The sequence below is a fragment of the Ceratotherium simum genome, chromosome 9, assembly GCF_057802395.1.
Source record: "Ceratotherium simum simum isolate JZ-2026a chromosome 9, ASM5780239v1, whole genome shotgun sequence".
NCBI classification, from domain to species: Eukaryota; Metazoa; Chordata; class Mammalia; order Perissodactyla; family Rhinocerotidae; genus Ceratotherium; species Ceratotherium simum.
Window position 1 is genome coordinate 77,288,768 of NC_141908.1, and position 23,078 is coordinate 77,311,845.

The 23,078-nt window shown below is 40.8% G+C and overlaps 2 protein-coding genes across 10 annotated transcripts in view; one reads left to right on the forward strand and one right to left on the reverse strand.

The window, feature by feature from the left end:
* Positions 1-15,332, reverse strand: part of HYCC2 (hyccin PI4KA lipid kinase complex subunit 2) — a 96,850-nt gene extending 81,518 nt beyond the window's left edge. For 3 of the 8 annotated variants that reach the window (XM_087435577.1, XM_087435578.1, XM_087435573.1), the window contains exons 1-3: positions 15,121-15,332; positions 14,316-14,349; positions 14,091-14,127 (exon numbers count right to left, since the gene is read on the reverse strand). The gene's annotated coding sequence lies outside the window, so the exon portion shown is untranslated. Of the gene's footprint in view, positions 1-1,728; positions 1,841-14,090; positions 14,128-14,315; positions 14,350-15,120 lie in introns of all 8 variants that reach the window. The other 5 variants (XM_014784728.2, XM_087435576.1, XM_087435575.1 and 2 more) reach the window with 4 other exon arrangements.
* A 156-nt stretch (positions 15,333-15,488) lies between these two features.
* NDUFB3 (NADH:ubiquinone oxidoreductase subunit B3) lies at positions 15,489-22,464 on the forward strand. Of its 2 annotated transcripts, none has more exons than XM_004426788.3 (3): positions 15,489-15,578; positions 18,453-18,594; positions 22,174-22,464. In XM_004426788.3, exons 2-3 carry the CDS (start codon positions 18,455-18,457, stop codon positions 22,328-22,330), a joined length of 297 nt encoding a protein of 98 aa, XP_004426845.1. In that variant the 5' UTR covers positions 15,489-15,578; positions 18,453-18,454; the 3' UTR covers positions 22,331-22,464. The 2 variants fall into 2 exon arrangements, with proteins under 2 accessions (XP_004426845.1, XP_087291716.1); XM_087435590.1 differs by lacking the exon at positions 15,489-15,578 and adding an exon at positions 16,612-16,726.
* The last annotated feature ends 614 nt before the right edge of the window (positions 22,465-23,078 follow it).

Below are 23,078 nucleotides of genomic sequence, written 5' to 3' on the forward strand. Positions count from 1 at the left end.
GTGGTTGGACATAGCAGTTTGACCAGATTAGGTTCATTTTAGGGGAGGAAGACCACTGGTGGTGTGTTCTTCAGTCAGAAGGCTCATGTCTTGTCACTTTTTGTGATATTAGAAGCTCCTGGTGATCAATGCTTAGGGATCTTTAGGGATTACAAAATGGTTATAATCTAATTATCATTCCTTCTTCATATAATTAGTTGGAATACTTCTATAAAGAGAAACTTCTCTTTATCTAGTATTTGGTTACTTAGCAGTAGCATTTTTATAGGAAAGATGGGATAAATGCTTAGTTTCTTCCCCTTTATTTGCCAGTTTTCAAATTGAGTTGGTTAACCAGCATTCTCTACAGATAACCAATTAGTTTTGCTTTAAGTATCATTATAAACTCATGGGCTAAACATACTCGATATGTTTCAACTCACCACAGTTATTATTCTTAGTAATACTCATATTGTCCCATCTTTGCCCAGTGGTAGCTTTTTCATGCTTGGCTTCTGTGCAGGAAAGAGTTAACTCAGCAAGCCTGGGTGTTCAAACCTTGCACATTACGAAGAAGGGCCTGTTTTTGTCGCCATTGGCTAGTGTATTAGTTTCCCAGGACTGCCATAACAAAGTACCACAAACTGCATGACTTAAAACAACAGAAATTTACTGTCTCACAGTTCAGATGGAGGTTAGAAGTCTGAAATCAAGATGTCAGCAGAGCCATACTTTCTCTGAAACCTGGGGAGAATCCTTCCTTGCCTTCTCTAGCTTCTGGAGTTGCCAGCAATCCTTTGTATTCCTTGACTTGTAGATGCTCTCTTCTCCTCTTCTTATAAGGACAGCAGTCATATTGGTTTAAAGGCCTGCCCTACTCCAGTATGACTTCATCTTAACTAATTACATTTGCAATGACTCCATTTCCAAATAAGGTCACATTCTGAGATACCAGGGGTTAGGACTGCAACATAACTTTTTGGAGGACACAATTCAACCCACAACAGGTGGCTCCTGGGAACTGAACTCTTGAAATATTCTGGTAAAAGTGTTTTGCATGCTTGGGGCCTTGAATCACATGTACCAGTTTGTCTAGATAGTTTGTGCACTGTGATTATGGTAAACATCTGCTTTCCTTTTGGAGGTCTAAAACTTCAGCAACTGTGGCCTGTGTGACTGACCACCAATAAAAACCCTGGACATCTAGGCTCAAGTGGTCTTCCCTAGCAGACAACATTTTCCATGTGTTGTCGTAACTCATTACTGGAGGGATTACATGCATCTTGTTCAACTCCCTGGGAGAGGACTCTCGCAAGCTTACACCTGGTTTCCTCCAGACTTTACTCCATATGCCTTTTGCTTTGCTGATTTTTATCACTTCACTGTAATAAACTATAACTGTGACTATAATGACTTATGAGTCATTCTAACAAATCACGAAACCTGGGGGTGATCTTGGGGACCCCCAACACAGCTCCTAAGCCCTTTGAACATAAACCTTGTAAATGATGATAGTCTCCCAGCTGCCCGCTAGAATAAGAAGTCCAGGCTCATCTTGTACATTTCCTGCCCTTGACCCAGGATCAAATATCTCTCCAAGAAACCCTGGTTCTTTTCAGTGGGAAATAATATTTGGAGACTGCATTCTGGATGCTAAAGAATGGGCATGCCTTAAATACAACATATTCCAGGAAAATACGCTGAATTTTAGAATAAATCTTTCAAATACTGAATAAACGTTTAACGTACCTACTATTCACAGAGTCGAGGAAGGCAGTAGCGACAGTTTGGTGGCATTTTTACCTCTAAAAAAGTTCTCTTCCTTACCTAGTTAACTGACAAAGTTCAGAAAAAGCTCTTCCTGAAGGCAAAAAATATTTGAGTTAATCATTTTTAACTATAATCCAGAACCGCAACGAGTAAAAAGTGAAAGCAGGAAACTAGATAGAGGGGGATGGAACAGGGGCAGGCATCTAAGTGCCTAAATATTTCTTCATTTCTTCTTATTGTCACCACTATTACTTTTTGAATAGTACTAGAAAAGTCCTGATGTATTGTTTCTAATTTTAAATACAATTAAATGTACATAAAAGAGCTTATCTTTAGAATTTAGATTTACAAATTTAAAAAATTGCTAGTCAGGGGCCAGTCTGGTGGGTAGTGGTTAAGTTTGCACGCTCTGCTTTGCCAGCCTGGGGGTTTGCAGGTTTGGATTCCAGGCACGGACCAGCACACCACATATCAAGCCATGCTGTGGCAGCATCCCATATACAAAATGGAGGAAGATGGGCACAGATGTTAGCTCAGAGCTAATCTTCCTCAGCAAAAAGAGGCAGACTGGCAATGGATGTTAGCTCAGAGCCAGTCTTCCTCACACACACCAAAAAATAGCTACTCAAATCTGTCGATCTTTTTTTCTTTATAGTATTGTACTTTTTGTTTTTTTAATAAACATCTTCCCTAGGCTGAGGTTATAAACATACTCATCTGTATTTTCTTTCTCCTTAAAGATTTTGTATTATTATAGGTATTATTTTATTAGCTAATACTTGTATAGCATTTATTATATGCCAGGCACTATTCTAAGCATTTTACATAATTCATCTGCTATTTACAACAACTCTATAAGGTAGGTACTATTATTATGCCCATTTTATAGATGAAGAAACAAACAGGCACGGATAGGTTAAATCACTTGCCCAAGGGTACACAGCTAATAAGTGGTGAAGCCACATCTCTGTTGACCTAGACCACAAGAACTCTGAACACCTTCCCAACCCACAGGATATTACACGTGTTCATTACGCTGAGAACATCATGCTTGTTTTACCTGGTCAGTAGAATACCTTAGAAAGATACATGCATGCCAGAGGGTGGAAGAATCACACAAAAATTTAGAAGCCTGCTATCTTGATGAAGCCTCTAGGGGGCCTAGTGGTCTGGAGTATGCCAAGACATTCTCTTCAACGTGAAGGACAAGCTGCCATAGCTCAGCCTGCTACCACCACTTAGAAAGAAACATGGTGCTTGGTAGGAAAAAACTGGTGGGAAATTCTGGAAATAACATAAACCATATTTTAGAGTGCTGCTCTGCCCCATCTCCTGAATAACCCATAAAGCCGCCAGTTTTAAATGGGGCCCAGGACATGAAAAGACAGTGTAGCAGGTCAATGCGGTAGTGGAAGATACTCTGCCATTTGGGCCTTAAGATCCACCAAACTCAGTGGTGTTTCCAAGTGTCTGTGGTGGATGATAAAGTAGCTGTATCAAGCTACCAGCAGGCCCTGCTAGGAGAATCACAACACACAGAGCCCTACAGCGAGCAGGATTTCCCAGCCTTGGCACTACTGGCATTTTGGTCACTCCTGACATTGTGAGGGGTCTGTCCTATGCATCACAGGATGTTTAGCAGCATCCCTGGCCTCTACCCACTAGATGCCAGTAGCACTTCCTCAAGTTGTGACAAACACAATGTCTTCAAACATTGCCAAATATCCCTGGGGAGCAAAGCTGCCCCTTGAAAAGCACTGCTCTAGAATAAAGTTATGCCCTCTTCTGCATATGAATCTACTTTTGAGCAAGAGCTCCTTGCTTGGCTTCTGGGCCCTGGGAGAGACTGACCACAGGGCATCAAGGTGACCATGTGACCTGATCTACTCTTAAGAACTGGGTGTTCTGATCCCCCAAGCCATAAAGTTGGATGTGCTAGCAGCATTCCTTCATTAAGTGGAAGTGATAGTGTGTGTCAGACATTAGCTTTTCCTCTCCTTCAGGGCACATGAGAAGACTATACTTCCCTACCTTCTTTAAGTCAGATGTGACCTCATGACTTGCTCTGACCAATAAGTAGAAATGATTCCTGTGAAGCATTTAATTGCCAATATGCACTCGCCAGCCTGTTCTTCTCTTGCCACTAAGATAATAGACGCAGAGACAAATATAGAGATGCAATGCTGACCCACCATATGGAGAACAGCTACCCCGGAGCCACCCAGCCTTCCAGCAGATCTTACATGAGAATAAACAAATCTTTTTTTTTTTTTAATTTTAAGTCATTATTTGAAGATTGCTTATTACCACTACATAAGCAGCTAATCTTGACTACAATGGTTATATATATGATGAGGTTAGAGGAGGCCCTAAAAGCACAAATAAAATGGCTCAGACACTTATGGCACTACTTCTACTGAACGTCAACTCTCTTTTACTCTGTGGCCTTGCAGAGTTCCCTATGATCAAAGAAAGAACAAAGAAAAATTAAGGCCCGGTTTACACACGGGTCCATATGATATGCTGGCATTACCCCTACACAGAGATGGCCCTGCAGGACAGGAGAAAAGGGAAATCCTCCCAATAAGCAGATTTTCAAGCAGTTGTATCTAGTTGTTGACCATGCCTAAAAAGAGAGATGACCAGTGGTACAGATCCATGTTTTGGCTAGACAGGCTCTGTCACCAGTACTTGCTCAATATGCTCATGAACAAAATGGCCCTGTAAGCAGGAAGGGTATTTATACCCCGGCTCTACACAGACTTCCCCTCACCAATGTGAATCTACAATCCCATGATATGCCAGGCTGTCTCACACCGCCATGCATTTTCTTAAGCTACTCTCCTCTCTGGAATGCCTTTCATCTACCCTCTGGCCTAGCGACCCTATTCTTCTTTCAAGACTCAGACCAACCAGTCACCTCCTCTAGAAAGCCTTTTCTTAGCATACCACCCTGTATCCATTCAAGTGATCCCCCTCACTCCCAAGTTCTCAACCTAGAGTCCATACCCCCAGGGATCTGTGAATAAAATTCATAAACTTTGATGGGAAGAAAATTATATTATTCTATTTTATAAATGAAATGTATAATTTCATTTGATTATGAATGTAGGCAAAACAAAACAAAAAACCACAGTACTTTCTGTGACTTGGTACACTGATAGATATCATAGGTATTTTCATAACAAATTACAATTATTGCAGACATCAAAATATCATTTATGTTCATCACTACTTCACGGCACATGTCTCTGGTTAAAAAGCTTCTGCCCCAGAGCCCAGCCCAGTGGTGTAGTGGTTAAGTTTGAGCTCTGTGCTTTGGTGGCCCAGGGTTCGCAGGTTCGGATCCTGGGTGCAGACCTACGCACGGCTTGTCAAGCCATGCTGTGACAGGCATCCCACATATAAAGTAGAGGAAGATGGGCACAGATGTTAGCCCAGGGCCAACCTTCCTCAGCAAAAAGAGGAGGATTGGCAACAGATGTTAGCTCAGGGCTAATCTTCCTCACCAGAAAAAAAAAAAGCTTCTGCCCCATCCTGGATAAAAATGTTGTTTCCAACAACAGTCTCTCTTCTTAAAGGCATACAAAATATTGAGAGTGATTCTTTCAGGACCTCTTTCTCTTAGCTTTAGAGAAGGGAAACAGCCCTCATCCCCTCCCTTCAGGAAGCAGAGAACAGCTGATGTCTTTCCAATGATATTGCTCTTCCAAAGGGGTCACCTCCTTCTCACCATCTTAAGCCTCTTATAAATGGATGGAGCTGGCAGAATCAAGTGGTAACTAGTCCCAACAGCCCACAGCACTTAATACCTTCTGTTCTCAGAAACCTGTGTACAGGTTTATTTGTTCTATTATTAAACCATAACTTCTCTAGGGCAGGGAGTATGTCTCAGTTGTGTTTGTATTTCCAGTTCCTAACAGGGCCTAGCACATAGTTAGCACTTAATTTGTGTCCACTGAATGAAGTGCCTAACAGCAACAACTGGGCAGTCAGCAGCAGACTCAGGAGAGAAGACAGGGAGCAAGCATGGCAAAGACTACCCATTCCTATCCAATATAGATCCTTATCTCCACCCCCACTAATCTAGTCTATATGCTCAGCTAAAAGCCATTTTTGAATCTTATTTATAGCTAAGTATGGCAGAATGAGTAAGTTCTGGACAATGAGATGAGAGGAAATACCATATGGGGAATTCTAGAAAGGATTCTTAAATGATGAGAGGTGTGCCCCTTTTGTCCTCTGCCTTTCTTCTTCCTTCCTTCTGCCTAGAACATGGATGTGATGGCTGGATTTCCAGCAACTATTCTGTGATCTTGAGAATGGAATCCACATACTAAGCATGGCAAAGGAACAAGTCAAGGAGCCTGGGTCCTTGACAACTCTATGGAGTTGCCATATGAGTCCTACACTGCCTACTTCTGAATTCTTTTTCATAAGACAAAGAAATGAACTACTATCTTGTTTAAGTGATGGTTATCTCTTATCTCTGTTTCTAGCAGCCAAACACAATTCCTAACTGATAAGGTAGGAAAGAGAAGCCAGCAACAAATCCATGCTCTAGCAAGACCAAATTATATGAAAATAAGAGGTTAGGAAAAATAAACATTTTAATGGAAGATGTTAAATCCGCTGTTTAAACCTGTTTAAATGAAAAAAAAAAAAAAACAGTCACCTTTCAACCTTTCTACTTCCTTCAGGTTTTCAGGAAACACTGCTGTAACACAACAATCAGATAAGGCTGATTCTCCCACATATTGTGCACACTATTCTACTTCATAAAGATTTTGAACCTGTCCTTCCTGGCTTGCCATTTAATTTTTTTTGTACTTATGGGTTTTTTTGCTTGCTTGCTTGCTTGTTTGAGGAAGACTGGCCCTGAGCTAACATCTGTTGCCAATCTTCCTCTTTTTTTTTTTTTTTCTCCCCAAAGTCCCAGTACATAGTTGTGTATCACAGTTGTAGAGTTGTAGCTCTTCTATGTGGGATGGCACCTCAGCATGGCTTGATGTGGGGTGAGGAGGTCCGTGCCCAGGATCTGAACAGGTGAACCCCGGGCCGCGGAAACAGAACGTGTGAACTTAACCGCTACGCCACTGGGCCAGCCCCATACTTGTGTTTTTATTATTTAATTTAATTTAATTAATTTATTTATTTTATTTATTTTTTTGTGAGCAAGATTAACCATAAGCTAGCATCTGTTGCCAATCCTCCTCTTTCTGCTGAGGAAGATTGGTCCTGGGCTAACATCCATGCCCATCTTCCTCTACTTGATATGTGGGCGCCGCCACAGCATGGCTTGACAGCTGTGCGTTGGTCCACACCGGGATCTGAACCTGCGAACCCTGGGCTACGGCAGCAGAGCACGCACACTTAACCACTATGACACCAGGCCGGCCCCTTATGTTTTTATTTTTATTTGTTAAGTCTCAGCAAAACTTTTCACAAATTCTTATAGTGATTGTGTCATTTTTTTGGAGTGTTTTTCTTTTTTTTTTTTTTTTAAAGATTTTATTTATTTATTTTTCCCCCCAAAGCCCCAGTAGATAGTTGTGTGTCATAGCTGCACATCCTTCTAGTTGCTGTATGTGGGACGCGGCCTCAGCATGGCCGGAGAAGCAGCGCGTTGGTGCGAGCCCGGGATCCGAACCCGGGTCGCCAGCAGTGGAGCACGCTCACTTAACCACTAAGCCACGGGGCCGGCCCCTGGAGTGTTTTTCATCCTTACATTAAGAAAATGAAAATCTGCTCCCTCTATGGACTACTGTTATGGACTGAATTTTTGTGTCTCCCCAAAGTTCATATATTGAAATACTTACCCCTAATGTGATGGGCCTTTGGGAGGTAATTAGGTCATGATGGTGGAGCTCACATGAATGGGATTAGTGCCCTTATAAAAGAGACCCCAGAGAGCATTCTCACCCCTTTTGCCATATGATGATACAGCGAGAAGACAGCCATCTCTGAACCAAGAAGTGGGCCCTCAGGAGACACAGTTTGCTGGCACCTTGATCTCGGACTTCCCAGCCTCCAGAACGGTGAGAAATAAATGTTGTTTAAGCCACCCAGACTCTGGTACGTTGTTATAGCAAGCCGACCTGACTGAGACAGAGGTCTTTTTCTATTTTTCCACTCCCTTGAATTTGGACTAGCTTGGTGAGTTGCTCTGACCAAGAGGATATAGTGGAAGGACCATTATATAAGTTCCAAAGCCTAAGCCTCAAAGAGGTCTTGCAGCTTCCACCTTCCCCCTTTTCAGAACACTATCCTGAGAATGCCATGTACAAATGCCAGACTAGTCTACTAGGGGATGAGAAGCCATTGAGAAGAACTGAAGCATTTTAACAGATGGCCAGGACCAACTGCAAACATGTGAGTGAGGACATCTTGGACCTTCCAACTCAGTCAACTCTCCAGGTAGATTCAGCTGCATGAGAGAGCCAAATGAAGCCAACAGAACTGCTCAGCCAACCTACAGAACCATGAAAAATATTAAACCTTTTTGTCCTAAGTCATTAAGTTTTGGGGTAGTGTTTTAGGCAGCAATACCAAACAAATAAACTTTAAAATAACAATACTTAAAATAGTAGTTTCTTGAAGGTGAGAAAACCACCTTAGATTTTTCTGCTTTTATCTTTGATTCATCTATTACCGTATCCTGGAAGTCATGCTGACTCCAATGCTTCATTCCACTATGATTAAAAAAAATAAATTAGTATATGAAAATCTAATGGAGAGCCATTAAAGGATTTTGTGTGAAGTGACTAATATGTGATAGGCACTTTAGAAAGAGCTCTCTGGCTGCGCTGTAGAATGGACTAGAGGGAGTAAAGACTGACAGCAGGATGACCAATAAGAAGACTGTTGGAATGGTCCTAGTGAGAGGTCTAGTAAGAGGTTAGAGGCCCAAAGCATCACTGCTGCTGCTGCTGCTACTGCTATTATATTATTTATATACGTATGATGCATCAAGTACTGTAATAAGAACCTTATTTAATCCTTATAACAACCCTTTTAAAAAACTTTTTATTTTGAAATAATTATAGACTCACAGGAAATTCCCAAACTATGTGCCAGGAGGTCCTGAGTACCCTTTGCTCAGTTTTCCCCAATGGTAACATCTCGCATAACTACAGTAAAATACCAAGACCAGGAAACTGACATTGGTACAGTCCACAGAGGTTATTCAGATATTATCAGTTTTACAAGCACTCGTGTGTGTGTGTAGTTTTATTATAATTTTATAACATATGTAGATTTGTGTAACTACCACCACGAGCAAGATATAGAACTGTCCCCTTGTAGTCACCCACTGCCCTCTCCCTGATCCCTAACCCCCAGTAACCATTAATATGCTCTTCATCTCTATAATTTTGTTATTTCAAGAATGTTATATATTGGCCGGCCCCATGGCTTTGCGCTTAAGTGCGCATGCTCCACTACTGGCGGCCCAGGTTCGGATCCTGGGCGCGCACAGATGCACTGCTTCTCTGGCCATGCTGAGGCCACGTCCCACATACAGCAACTAGAAGGATGTGCAACTATGACATACAACTATCCACTGGGGCTTTGGGGAAAAAAAAAAAAGGAGGAGGATTGGCAATAGATGTTAGCTCAGAGCCGGTCTTCCTCAGCAAAAAGAGGACTGGCATGGATGTTAGCTCAGGGCTGATCTTCCTCACCAAAAAAAAAAAGAAGAAGAATGTTATATAAATAGAATCATATAGTATGTAACCTTTTGAGAGTGGCTTTTTTTCACCTGAGACCCATCCAAGTTTTTCCATGTATAGATAGCTGATTCTTTTTTATTGCTGTATAGCAGTCCATAGTAGAAATGTGCCACAGTTTGTTTAACCATTCACTTGTTGAAGAACATTTTGTTTGCTTCCAGTTTGGGGCTATTAGGAATAAAGCTGCTATAAATACTCATGTACAGGTTTTTGTGGGAATATCAAGTTTCAATTTCTCTGGAATAAATGCCCATGAGTGCAACTGCTGGGTTGTACAATTCTGTTTTTAAAGATAAAGAAACTGAGGCTATAAATGGTGGAGCTGGGATTCTAATCTAGACAGTCTGCCTCTAGGTCCTAATTCTTCACCCTATTTCTAGTGGTTGTAGAAATTGAGAGAAGTAAATGAAATTAAAGAGGATAGAGTCAAGAGAACCTGGCATTGCTCAGATGAGGGGTATACGAATAAAGTGTCAAAGATAACACTGTGTTCCAGCTTCAGCACATTAGATGATAAAAGATAAAATACGAATTCAGTTTTAGACATACTGTAACTGAGAGATCTATAGGTCATTCTCATCTAGCAGGCAATTAGATTTATAGAATAGGAACCAGAGATCAAGAAAAAGCTCGGGATTAGAGACATAGATTTGAGAATCATCACGTTTAGATGTAATTGAGTAAATAAGATCAGAAGGACAGAGTACAGAATGAGAAGAGACTTGACAACAGAACCTTGAAGAACAGAAACATTCATTTCCTCTAGTTTTTTCCCATAAACAATAAAACAGTAGGTACTGTGATAGACTGCAAATTCACATTAACTTTAGATTTTACAAACACTTCATGTCTACTACATGAGTTTAACAATCATCTTATAAAGTAGAAAGGACAGCAGCATACTTTCCCCTCCCAACTCCCTTTTTCATTTAAAAAGAAAGAACTACAAAAGGAATACATGCTTATTAAAAACCCTCAATACTACTCTGTATGTACTTTACTGGTGGATACATGTCACTATACATTTGTCCAAACCCATATGATGTACAACACCAAGACTGAACCCTAATATAAACTATGGACTGTGGGCGATAATGATGTGTCAATGCAGGTTCATCAATTATAACAAATGTACCACTCTGTGGAGAATATGGATAATGGGGAAAGCTATGTATGGGGGAGGGATACATGAGAAATCTCTGTACCTTCCACTCAATTTTCCTGTGAACCTAAAACTTCTCTAAAAAATAAAGTCCAGTAAAAAAAAAAATGTAAGCCTCAATATAAAAGAATATGCAAAAAGCATAAATTTCACTCCTCACTCAGCATCCAACTCCCTCCACCCATTTTTCAAAAAATATATGGGAAAAGGAATTTAAGGAGATACATTGACAAATCTTAGTAGCTAACAATAGTCTATACTGATTAAGAATCAAGCTCTATCAAGAGTCAAGGATTATGTCAATTATACCTCAATTAAAAAAAAGTCAAGGATCCATAATGCCAAAGGTGATAAATTTGATTCCAACATTTTTTGGAGTTCAGTGTTTTACAAAAGAACAAAATTAATGGGCCGGCTCTGTGGCTTAGCGGTTAAGTGCGCGCGCTCTGATGCTGGCGGCCCGGGTTCGGATCCCAGGCGCGCCCCGAGGCACCACTTCTCCGTACAACGCGAGGCCGAGTCCCACGTACAGCAACTAGAAGGATGTGAACCTATGACATACAACTATCTACTGTGGCTTTGGGGGGAAAAAAATGAATAAATAAAATCTTTAAAAAAAAAAAAAAAAGAACAAAATTAACTATTTTGTAGCCCATGCTTTGCCATTCAACAAATTAGTGCCACTTACTATATGACTACATTTTTGCAGTTATATTTCAAACCTAGAAAGAACTATATTTCTATAAAAAATCAAAGCGACAGCTCTTAATATATTACATAATTGAGATTTTACTACTTTCTCCAAAATTAAAGTCTACCCATTTACTTTTTCTCATACTTGTCTCCATGGCAGACAGACAACCAAACAGAAAGTCTAGATTTCATAAAGACGAACCATGAATTTCCAAACAGGACCCGTGTCAAAGTCACCACGTTCACAATTCCAAGTTTTAATTTGTATTATTGAGTGAATGTTTACACAAAAGATAAATGTACATCTTCATCATATCATAGCAATGTTGCAAAAAGACCTCTTATCAAGAAAACCTCCAATTCTTATTTTCCAATTCTAGAACTAGATAGCTTTCAGAGACATTAAGAGAACAAGATATGAGTAAATATCTGTGTAAAGCAGGTCTGAATCAAGAAAGAAATTAGCCTGGTTTATGGAAAGCAGCTAAGTGCCAAGAAAAAAACTAATCCAAACCAAAACATTCAGCACAATTTTTATTTCTGGCAACTTTAGCTCCTGGCTAGAAAATTTATCCCAGCTATGACATTCAATGATGAAAATTTATTGAGCTATAAAAATATTGGTAGATTTGGCAGCCCTTTTTCTCAAGCTAAAACTACTGTTACTGGTTCACACAAGTGTGAGAGCCTTTAACTAGATCAATGATTCTAAAGCGGAAGCCAGTGGTGAACCACTTCACATAGGGGATTTTTTTTTTTCTTCAAAATATATCTACCTCCCTTCATATTCCCCCTACCACAAATATTCTGAAGGGAAGGGGAGATGATATAATGGATATGTGTGTGTGTCTTTTTTTTTTTAACTCCTAGATTATTCTGATATATATGTAACTCTCCACTTTCATGGAGAATTCCTGAATTATGGTCCAACTCTATTTTTTAACACTGTATTACAGCAGGCAAAAGGAAAAGAGCTACAGAGTGACAAGAGCTCAGTAGAAGGCTCTGCAGGTAAGCGGCTGTGAGCCACCTTCAGAGCTTTCTGTGCCAGCTCCCATCAGAATCCATTAAATTACAGTTTGGACAATGACAAATGGTCAGCTCATCATCCGGAGAAAAGCACAGTCTACTACCCAGATAAAAAAGCAAAAAGAAGCTATTTTGGACATCAAAAAAACTAAGAAGTCACAGAAAAAGGAAGACAAAAATTCCCCTGTTCTTGAATTGAAAGAACAATAACAAAGTATTATTTTGTGTGGCTGATAACTTGTTTGGAGACCTTCTGCCCATATTTTATCATTTTAGTTTTTCATTATGTAGCATTGGTTTTTCTATTATAAAGCTCAGTCAAGCTGAAAATCTTAATCATTCTAGAACTCAATAAACTACTATATGATGCCAAAACTGTGTATTAAAAATAATCAAACAAACCTAAACCCATATGCATGTCAAGACAACTTAAGAGTCGGATTAAAAACAAGCTTTCAAAGTCCATTTTAGAGCAAACAATTACACTTCTTTACAGCTGTTGTTTCAAATTCCTTATAAACAGCTCCAATACTGAAACGTATCAGAAAAGATGGCTTCTAATGATGTATAAGTAATCAGCCAATTATTATTATATTCTAATTTGGACTAGTGTTTCTTAAATCACTTGGTAATTTCCTGCTCAATGTTCAACTTCACCGAATTCTACAATGACACCTACTGGCCATTCAAAATCAGCCATTAGTTCTCTAAGACAGCTCTAGTAGGCTGGTTATATAAGAAGAAACATACATACACACATAGAGACAGGCAGAGACACACACACACCACCCTGCACGAAAGCAGAGATTTGTTCACAGGTACTCACACTATAGAATTGCATCTAAAATAGAAGCAGAAGTATTCTTTATGACTGAGATAGTATTATTCTTGCACAAAAATAAAAAGAAAGAATGAAACACCAAGTATCAAAATTTTTATCTGAAGCATTGATAAATATCTCAGTACTCTTAACACATTTCGGAACTAACAAATGCTAACGCGATCTACCTCTCTTTACCAAAGAATATTTAGAGAAAAAAATGAGTTTGTGATGCAGGTTCTGGGATATACTAATATAAATTATCATTAATAGAAAAAAATCACATCTTAGGAAGGTTTTCTGACATGCAGTATTAAAATAAGCTCAGGAAAATTATACACTTGCTAATACTACATTAGTCCTTATCGTCTAAGCTAAAGGCAACATTTCAATCAGCTTATGTTTTAGCAATTTATAATGCTTCTTTTAAAACTGTTTTCTAGGGCTGGCCCGTGGCTTAGCGGTTAAGTGCGCGCACTCCGCTACTGGCGGCCTGGGTTCAGATCCCGGGCGCGCACGAACGCACCGCTTCTCCAGCCATGCTGAGGCCGCATCCCACGTACAGCAACTAGAAGGATGTGCAGCTATGACATGCAACTATCTACTGGGGCTTTGGGGGGGGGGGAGAATTGGCGGTAGATGTTAGCTCAGAGCCGGTCTTCCTCAGCAAAAAGAGGAGGATTAGCATGGATGTTAGCTCAGGGCTGATCTTCCTCACAAAAAATAATAATAAATAAAAAAAACTGTTTTCTAGCAAGCTACAAAATCAAGTTTTTAATGTAGCTTGTCCTTCCATAACATATACTGAACGGAATTCCTATTTTAATTCTACATTTCATTGTGCAATGAATTATAAAAATTTAGAAAAAAATGATAATTTACAGTTATGTCTGTAAATATATTTTACCTCAGTCGGAGAGATCCAAAGAGCATACTTTTTAAACCTAAGAAATAAATAATTCATAAATACTTTCTCAGACTTACAGAGCAAATTACTTAAAAGTTGACTCCCCCCCCCCCCAATTCAGACCACCACCTTATTTTCAGTTTCTAATATCCACAATGACTGGGGGCGGGGGGGGGGGCAGGGGACGACAACTAATTTTCTACTCATTTTCCAACTTGCACTTACCTCCTACAATAAATTTTTGAGGCTCTCCACTTTCCTGAAGATCAAAAAAAAAAAAAAGTATTTGTAATCAGCCTTGACCCTCAAAACAAATAAATTCGTGAATTACAAAACGTGAACTGGCCACGCTCATCTCAAACTAACATCTCTCTCAACCCAAGTCCATATTTGGGATGAGCTCTTCGTGACTACTCTGTCCTTCATGCTCCTTCGCCCACAGAGCCTGCCGGGGGAGAAAACACTCAAACCAACGAAGAAACTACTCTGACACACCAATTGGTTGCAAGACCTCCTCTTCCAGGGGGGACAACCTAGTTGTTCGGGTAAATAGCCAAGGATTACATAATGGCTAGCCACAAAGAGTTTCAAGGATCCTACGGCCAGGAAATATCTTCCCTCTCCGCTCCCCCTGCTCACCCCAAGAAAACGCCCCAAGAAGCAACCCCCGGGGTCTCTCGCAGGTGCCTGCAGTGCCGCGTCCTCCTCTCTCGGGGCTCCGTCCAGGGAATTCCTCCAGCCCTCACGGCGCCGTCGTGCTCCCCCCTCCTCTCTCCGCCGGCGCCACCGCAGCCCCCCACGCCCCAGGCCCCCAGGGCTCAGCCTCCACCCGCCCCAGCTGCCTTCTCCTCCTCACGACCCTCCCAAGCTGCGACCTGGTGGACGAGAGGTTCCGGAACCGCCGACACTCGGCTACCGCCTTCGCGGCCCAGCCTCGTCAGAGCCCCTCTAGAGCTCCCGCAGCCCGGGAAGGAGGAAACCCCTCCTGACCTAGCACTCTGCGTCCCCCAAACACAGCGCCGCCGCCTACCTGTCACCTCGCTGCCTCCGGCTTCTTACCGCCACCGCCTCCCGCAGCAGCCTGCCAACTGCAGCGCAACAACCCGCCCTCCCATTGGGCGAGCCCACGCCCCAACAACAGCCTCGCCTACTGGCTGCAGCCTCTCCGCGGCCCTCCCCTCTGTGCAGGCTCTAAAGCTTCCGGTGTCCGAGCAAGGCAGACATCGTCGCTTCCCCGGCCTTCTGCCCTCCACAACTTGTCTTCCCTCAGTCAGACTACAGAGGCACAGATGTGCGGAAAAAATGCCGACTCCCAGCCTCCTTCATGTCACCTCCACCTGGTCCAGGAATCTGTGACCCAGTCCCGGAACGTTACGTGGCTTCTCTGCTTTCCTGCCGTAAGGTACTCGAGGCGACAGCTTCCGTTTCCGGTTGGCTCCGGCTGCCGGGTTGAACATTGAGTGTCCTGAGAGGTCAGAGTGCTGTCAGGTAAAGTAGAAAACTGGCGGGAGATCTTTGGGAATAAGAATGCGGCTCTATGCTGGGGCCTGTAGCGAGGGAGAGACTAGATGGAGAAGGAAGATGAGGGTGTGTGGCTCAGGAGGGCAGGAGCGCGAAGGACCGGCGGCAGAGAACTCGGAGTCCGGGGCCGCGAGGGCTGGCCGTGGAGGACGCCGTGAGCACCCTGTGCTTGAGTCCAGACGCCCTTCTCCTCCTCGGGCCCCGCGGCGCCCTCCGCCCCGTGCTCTGTGTACCTTTGGGTCGGATGACGGCAGAACAGCCCCCACATCGAAAGTTGTAAAATAGCAGTAACAGTGCTGTCTGTCTCACAAGCAGGTATAGTTTTAAGTAAGGTTTTTCTGGTATGAATGTTAATGACACGATGTTAAAGGGAAGAAAGCAGGGCACAAAGTCACATCCATTTTTAGAGTGGTTACTGTTTTTAAGTTGCACGTACGTGGGTGCGGGGACTGGTGAGGACGCTAACAGGGATCGAGGTCACTGTCTTTTATTTTCTAAGGCTCTCGTGGTATTCCTAACTTGAGAAGTGAGGGGAGGTCCGGGTATACACGTCAAAGTCCTGGGTAAACCGTAAAATTACGTGTCGTGTGAGTGGCGTTACCCTTTCGTTCCCTTCTTGGAGAAAACAGGCCGGCACCTCCCCTGTGCTGCAGCCGGCCGGCTCAGGGGAGGTCGACCCCCGCCAGGCCTGCGGGTTCGCGCCAGACGTAGGCAGGGAGCTTTTAAAATTTCGTGATGACACGTTCGTTCTCTGTCGAACTGATTTCCTTGCCGTTCCTGTTGGAACAGCTCTGACGCTGAAATAAACAGCCGATGCTGAGTCCTTGGCATGATTTGTCACTTTGTCTAATTTTAGTTCTTATTGTGAAGTGCGCGGAACAGAAGGGTGTACAAAACATAAGTACATTTTAAAGAATTATAATTAAGCAAACACTTGTGTAACCACCCTTCGGGTTGGGAAATAAAGCATTGCCAGTAATAGAATATGTGTTCTCGACAGAGGGATCACCCTTCAGGGCGGTGAAAAGTGGTTCTGGGGCCCGGGAGGGGGGACGGAAGACATCTTGGATAACACAGTGGTCTGTGCCCTCCAAAGAGCCGCAGTACGTAAACAGGTATACGTGTATCTGCTATTAAAATTTCATGGTGGGGGGGGCGCGGTGAGAACATGATTAGGAAAAAAAAGTCTAGAAAAGCTCCTTTGGGGTACAATAATTAAAAACAGGTTGAAAAACACTGCCTTAGTGGCTTCCCGTGTGTTTCTGTGATTCCATCTCCACGAAGAGGTAACCACTATCATGACTTGCGACAAGTATTCGCTTGTTTCACTTGAACTTTTCCTTCTATGATGCATTCTTAGCCATATTAAAAACATTTAAAAAATTAATTTAATAATATATTTCATCTAACTTAGTATATTCAAAATATCATTTCAAGATGTAATCAGTATTAAAAGTTAAGGAAATATTTTACATTTTCTTCATACTGTCTTCAAAATTGATGTATTTTTCATTTACAGAATATGTATCTGAGTTTTAATAAATATAAACACTTAATCTGTGTTTATATTTCATAAAATTTACAGTTAAAAAAGTAAATTTGTGTGCCCAAATTGTTTCAAACACTTTAAAATTTTCCAATAACTGATTTGAGAATCTGTTTTGAAATTCAGATTAATTAAAATTAAATAAACAGGGCCGGCCCCTGCCTTATCGGTTAAGTGCGCGCGCTCCGCTGCTGGCGGCCGGGGGTTCAGATCCCAGGTGCGCACCAACGCACCGCTTCTCCGGCCATGCTGAGGCTGCGTCCCACATACAGCAACTAGAAGGATGTGCAGCTATGACACACAACTATCTACTGGGGCTTTGGGGGGAAAGTAAATAAATTAAAAAAAGTTAAAAAAAGAAAAAGTTCATGTGATCATATGTATTTAAACAATAATACTGCATTTTAAAAGAATCTTCTGGGGAAAGCAGGTAACAAAACTGTACAACATTTTTGTTGTGCATATTTATGCATTATGAAAGGACTAAAAAGAAGGAAACAGCATTGCTTAGAAGTTAGGAGCAAGGGCTCTGCAACCAAACCACAGGGTTCAAAACCCAACTGTACATTTACTGTTTTTGTTACCTTCAGAAAGTTACTTAGCTGCCTGGAGCCTCATTGTTTTCGTCTGTAAAATGGAGATAACAATCATAATTTAAGTTCAAACAGTTGCTTTAAGAGTAACGCAGTTAATACATGTAAAGCACTTTAGTATAGTGCACCTGGCACATGGGGCGCAATCAACGTTTGCTCTTATTATAATGAAAGGAACTGGGGCCGGCCCGGTGGCGCAAGCCCGTTAAGTGCGCGAGCTCCGCTGTGGCAGCCCGGGATTCGCCGGTTCCGACACCGACGCACTGCTTGTTAAGCCATGCTGTGGCGGCATCCCATATAAAGTAGAGGAAGATGAGCAGGGATGTTAGCCCAGGGCTAGTCTTCCTCAGCAAAAAAGAGGAGGATTGGCATTGGATGTTAGCTCAGGGCTGGTCTTCCTCACAAAAAAAAAAAAAAGGAACCAAGTAGTAAATGGTTATCTCTTAGTGGTGGGATTACTGATTATTTTTCTTTTTACATTTTGTATATGTGTATTTCCTGACTGTGAACATATACTATTATGTAATAAGACACTTTTATAAAATCTCTTAACTCAGAATTTTCAAGTATTTATATTGGACTCTCTCTTTAAAACATCAAATGTTTTATCTTAAAACATAAATAGTAAATTTGTATTAGTTTACTTAGTATTTGATATCTACTATCTGCATATTTTCCCTTTATGTTAATCTTTTCCTATAGACATGGCCCATGGACACGAACATGAACATGGTCATGGTAAAATGGAACTTCCAGATTATAAACAATGGAAGATAGAAGGGACACCATTAGAAACTGTCCAGGAAAAGCTGGCTGCACGAGGGTTAAGGGATCCATGGGGCCGGTAAGAATAATTAAGTAATTTAGATAGAATTTTTCATAAAGCATAAGTATCTATGTTCCTTTTCAATGTTTTCTCTATTAAAAATCATTGAAAATGGCTTTTTACATTAGAGTTTTTAAATCATCTTTACTGAAGTATCATTTACATAGAGTAAAATTCACCCATTTTAAGTAGATAATTCCATGAATTTTGACAAATGTATGCAATTATGTGACCACCATGACAGTCATGATACAGAATATTTCTATCATCCTGAAAAGTTCCCTCATGCCCCTTTGCACTCAGGGTTATCCTACTCCTGGCTCCCAGCAACTATTGATCTGCTTTCTGTCTCTATAGTTTTGCCTTTTCTCCAATTTTATACAGTTGGAATTATACAATATGTGGCCTTTTGTTCTGGCTGTTTTCACTTAGCATAATGCTTTTGAGACTTATGCACATTGTTAACTTATATCCATAGTTTCTTCCTTTTTTATTGCTAAGTAGTACTCCATTGTATGCATATATCTCAATTTGTTTACTGTTCACCAGTTGATGGCCATTTGGGTTGTTTCCAGTTTTTGCCTATTATGAGTACAGTGGTTATAACCATTCAAGTACAACTCTTTGTGAACATATGTTTTCTTTTTTTTTTTTTTTTTTTTTTGAGGAAGATCAGCCGTGAGCTAACATCCATGGTAATCCTCCTCTTTTTGCTGAGGAAGACCGGCTCTGAGCTAACATCTATTGCCAGTCCTCCTCCTTTTTTTTTTCCCCCAAAGCCCCAGGAGATAGTTGTATGTCATAGTTGCGCATCCTTCTAGTTGCTGTATGTGGGATGCGGCCTCAGCATGGCCGGAGAAGTGGTGCGTCGGTGCATGCCCGGGATCCGAACCCCAGGCCGCCAGTAGCGGAGCGCGCACACTTAACCGCTAAGCCACGGGGCCAGCCCCAGAACATATGTTTTCATTACTCTTGGGTACTCCTAAGAGTGGGATTTCTGGATTGTATGATAAGTGTATGGTTATTTTCACGAAAAACTGCCAAACTGTTTTCCAAAGTGGCTGTACCATTTTGCATTCCCACCAGCAATGTATGAGAATTTCAATTGCTCAATGTCTTCATTAACACCTGGTATTATCAGTCTTTTAATTTTAGCCATTCTAGCGAATGTGATAGTAATATCTCTTTGTGGTTGTAATTTGCATTTCCACGAAAACTATGCTCATTAGAATCTTTTCGTGTGCTTATTTGTCATTTGTATATTTTCTTCGGTACAGCGTCTATTCAGATCTTTTGCTCATTTTGTTTACCAGGGTATTTGTCATCTTTTATTGAATTATAAGTGTTCTCTCTATATTTTTTTTTATTTATCTTTTATTTATTTATCATTATTTTTTTTGTGAGGAAGATCAGCCCTGAGCTAACATCCATGCTAATCCTCCTCTTTTTGCTGAGGAAGACCGGCTCTGAGCTAACATCTATTGCCAATCCTCCTCCTTTTTTTCCCCAAAGCCCCAGTAGATAGTTGTATGTCGTAGTTGCACATCCTTCTAGTTGCTGTATGTGGGACGCGGCCTCAGCATGGCCGGAGAAGTGGTGCATAGGTGCACACCCGGGATCCGAACCCGGGCCGCCAGTAGCGGAGTGCGGGCACTTAACTGCTAAGCCACGGGGCCGGCCCGTAAATGGTATTTTTAAACTTTAATTTCCAATTGTTCATTGCTAATAAATAAAAATACAATTGATTTTTATATATTGACTTTGTATCCTGTTTTCTTGCTACATTCACTTTTTAGTTCTAGCAGATTTTTTTTTACAGATTCCTTAGAGTTTACTTCATAGATGATCATTTTGTCTCCAAAGACAGTTATTTCTTCCTTTTAAATCTATAAACTTTTATATCTTTTTCTTGCATTATCACACTGGCTAACACTGCTAGTATAATGTTGAATAAAAGTGGTGTAAGTGGACATCTTTGCTTTGTTCCTAACTGGAGGAAAGCATTCAGTCTTTCACCACTAAGTATAATGTTAGTTGTAGGGTGGTCATAGATGCCCTTCATCAAGTTGAATTTCTCTTCTATTGCTAGGTTACTGTGAGTTACTATTCTTGTTATTTTTATTAATGGGTATTGAATTTTGTTTAATGCTTTTTCTGCATTTGTTGAGATGCTCACATAGTTTGTGTCAAATTACTTTTATTGATCTTCAGATATTAAACCAATCTTGCATTCCTGAGGTAAACCCTACTTCATGATATATTATCCTTTTCGTATATTGCTGGGTTCAATTTTCTAAAGTTTTGTTAAGAATATTTGCATAGGGCCAGCCCCGTGGCTTAGCGGTTAAGTGCGCGTGCTCTGCTGCTGGCATCCCGGGTTCGGATCCCGGGCACGCACCGACACACCGCTTCTCTGGCCATGCTGAGGCCACGTCCCACATACAGCAACTAGAAGGATGTGCAGCTATGACATACAACTATCTACTGGGGCTTTGGGGGAAAAATAAATAAATTAAAAATTAAAAAAAAAAGAATATTTGCATCTATTTTCATGAGGGGTATTACTCTGTAGTTTTCTTCTTAAGTCTTTGGTTTTGATTTCTAAATTAGATTTGATTAGCTCTCATATTTTCTAGTTAGTCAGATTTTTAGAGGTAAGTGTTTTTTGTTCTTCATAACATGATTTTTTCTACTCACTTATCCTTACCTGTGACAGAAGACTTTTTTCACTAGAGCTCGCTGACTTCTGTTCAGGAAATTCAGAAGAAAGATTGCCAGAACAGGAAATCAGCCTTCTTTTTTTTTTTTTTTTTTTGTGAGGAAGATCAGCCCTGAGCTAACATTGGTGCCGATCTTCCTCTACTTTATATGGGACGCCACCACAGCATGGCCCCACAAGCCGTGCATCGGTGCACACCTGGGATCCAAACCAGGGCCGCCAGCCTCAGAGTGCGTGCACTTCATGGCTATGCCACAGGGCCGGCCCCAGGAAATCAGTCTTCTAAAGTTTAGGCGGCTATGACAGGGAAAAGCCATGATCCTCTTGAATAGTAATAATAATATCAAGTGTTACATACTTTCTGTGCCAAAATAGATTATACATTACCCTGTTTAATCTTTATAATAACACTCTAAGGTAGATAGTAATCATCACTGAGTAGAAGAGGAAGCAGCCCTGACAGGTTAAGTAACTTGCCCAAAAGGTTGTGAATCTAATATAAGTGTCAGAGCAAAGGTTAATACCCAAGTCTCTAATTTCCTCTTTCCATGATGCTGTAAGGATTAATATGAGCAAAGCCACACCACTGACCTGTGATGGATAGGCCAAAGTGAGTCTTGCATTTGAGAATTCTGTAAAATCCTGAGTATTATGACTGAAATGTGAAACCATCAAGTATTTTTTCTTGTATTTTATATGTGAAATGTGGGCATATAGACCTAATTATCTTATGCCACAGAAAGATTTCTATTGTGGTCCACTTAGATTATCTTATATAAGGTTGCATTTAAGTCTATTAAAAAGATGAAAATTAAATATATTTTACTCAATGTATATAAGTCACGTGTGATTATGATTTTTCCCTTTTTTTCCTCTAGCAATGAAGCTTGGAGATACATGGGTGGCTTTGCAAACAATGTTTCCTTTGCTGGTGCATTGTTGAAAGGATTCAAATGGGGATTTGCTGCGTTTGTGATAGCTATAGGGGCTGAATATTACCTGGAGTCCCAGAATAAAGATAAGAAGCATCACTGAACATAATACCTGGAAGTATATTAGTGGCTTCTTAACTCGCTTATAAAAATAAGATTTCTTCACTGTAGCCTACTTGTCTGTGTGTTTGTCCCTTAAAGAATACTAGTAAAATTTAATAAAGTAAGAAGACATGTGCCAGTCTCTTTTTGTCATTCTTTAAAAAAAAAAAAGTGTCTCAAACCATATCAGATTTGGTTTGGAATACATGGGGGGTTGAGTACCAGCAGCAGTGCATTCTGCATATGGCAGACAGCCAGCATATATTTAAACAAATGGATATGTTCTAATAGGGTTTTTTGTTTTCAAAATTGTGATAAAATTTACCATGTTAACTGATTTAAGTGTATAGTCAGTGGTGTTAAATACATTCATAATGTTGTACAACCATCACCACCATCCATATCCATAACTCTTCATTTTTTAAAACTGAAAGTCTATGCCCATTAAACAATAACTCCTCTTCTCCCCTCTCCTCAGCCCCTGGCAACCACCATTCTACTTTCTGTCTCTATGATTTTGACTACTCTAAGTACCTCTCATATATAAGTGGAATCATACAGAATTTGTCTTTTTGTGACTGGCTTATTTCACTTAGCATAATGTCCTCAAGGTTAATCCATGTTGTAGCATGTGTCAGAATTTCCTTTCTTTTTAAGGCTGAATAATATTCCACTGTATGTATATACCGTGTTTTGCTTATCCATTCATCCATCAGTAGACGCTTAGGTTGCTTCCACATTTTAGCTGT

Excerpts from the sequence above, each read along its gene's own strand:
- NDUFB3 (XM_004426788.3), top strand. The coding sequence starts at position 18,455 with ATGGCCCATGGACACGAACATGAACATGGTCATGGTAAAATGGAACTT. Across the intron at positions 18,595-22,173 it reads TTAAGGGATCCATGGGGCCG|CAATGAAGCTTGGAGATACA; the intron begins GTAAGAATAATT and ends TTTTTCCTCTAG.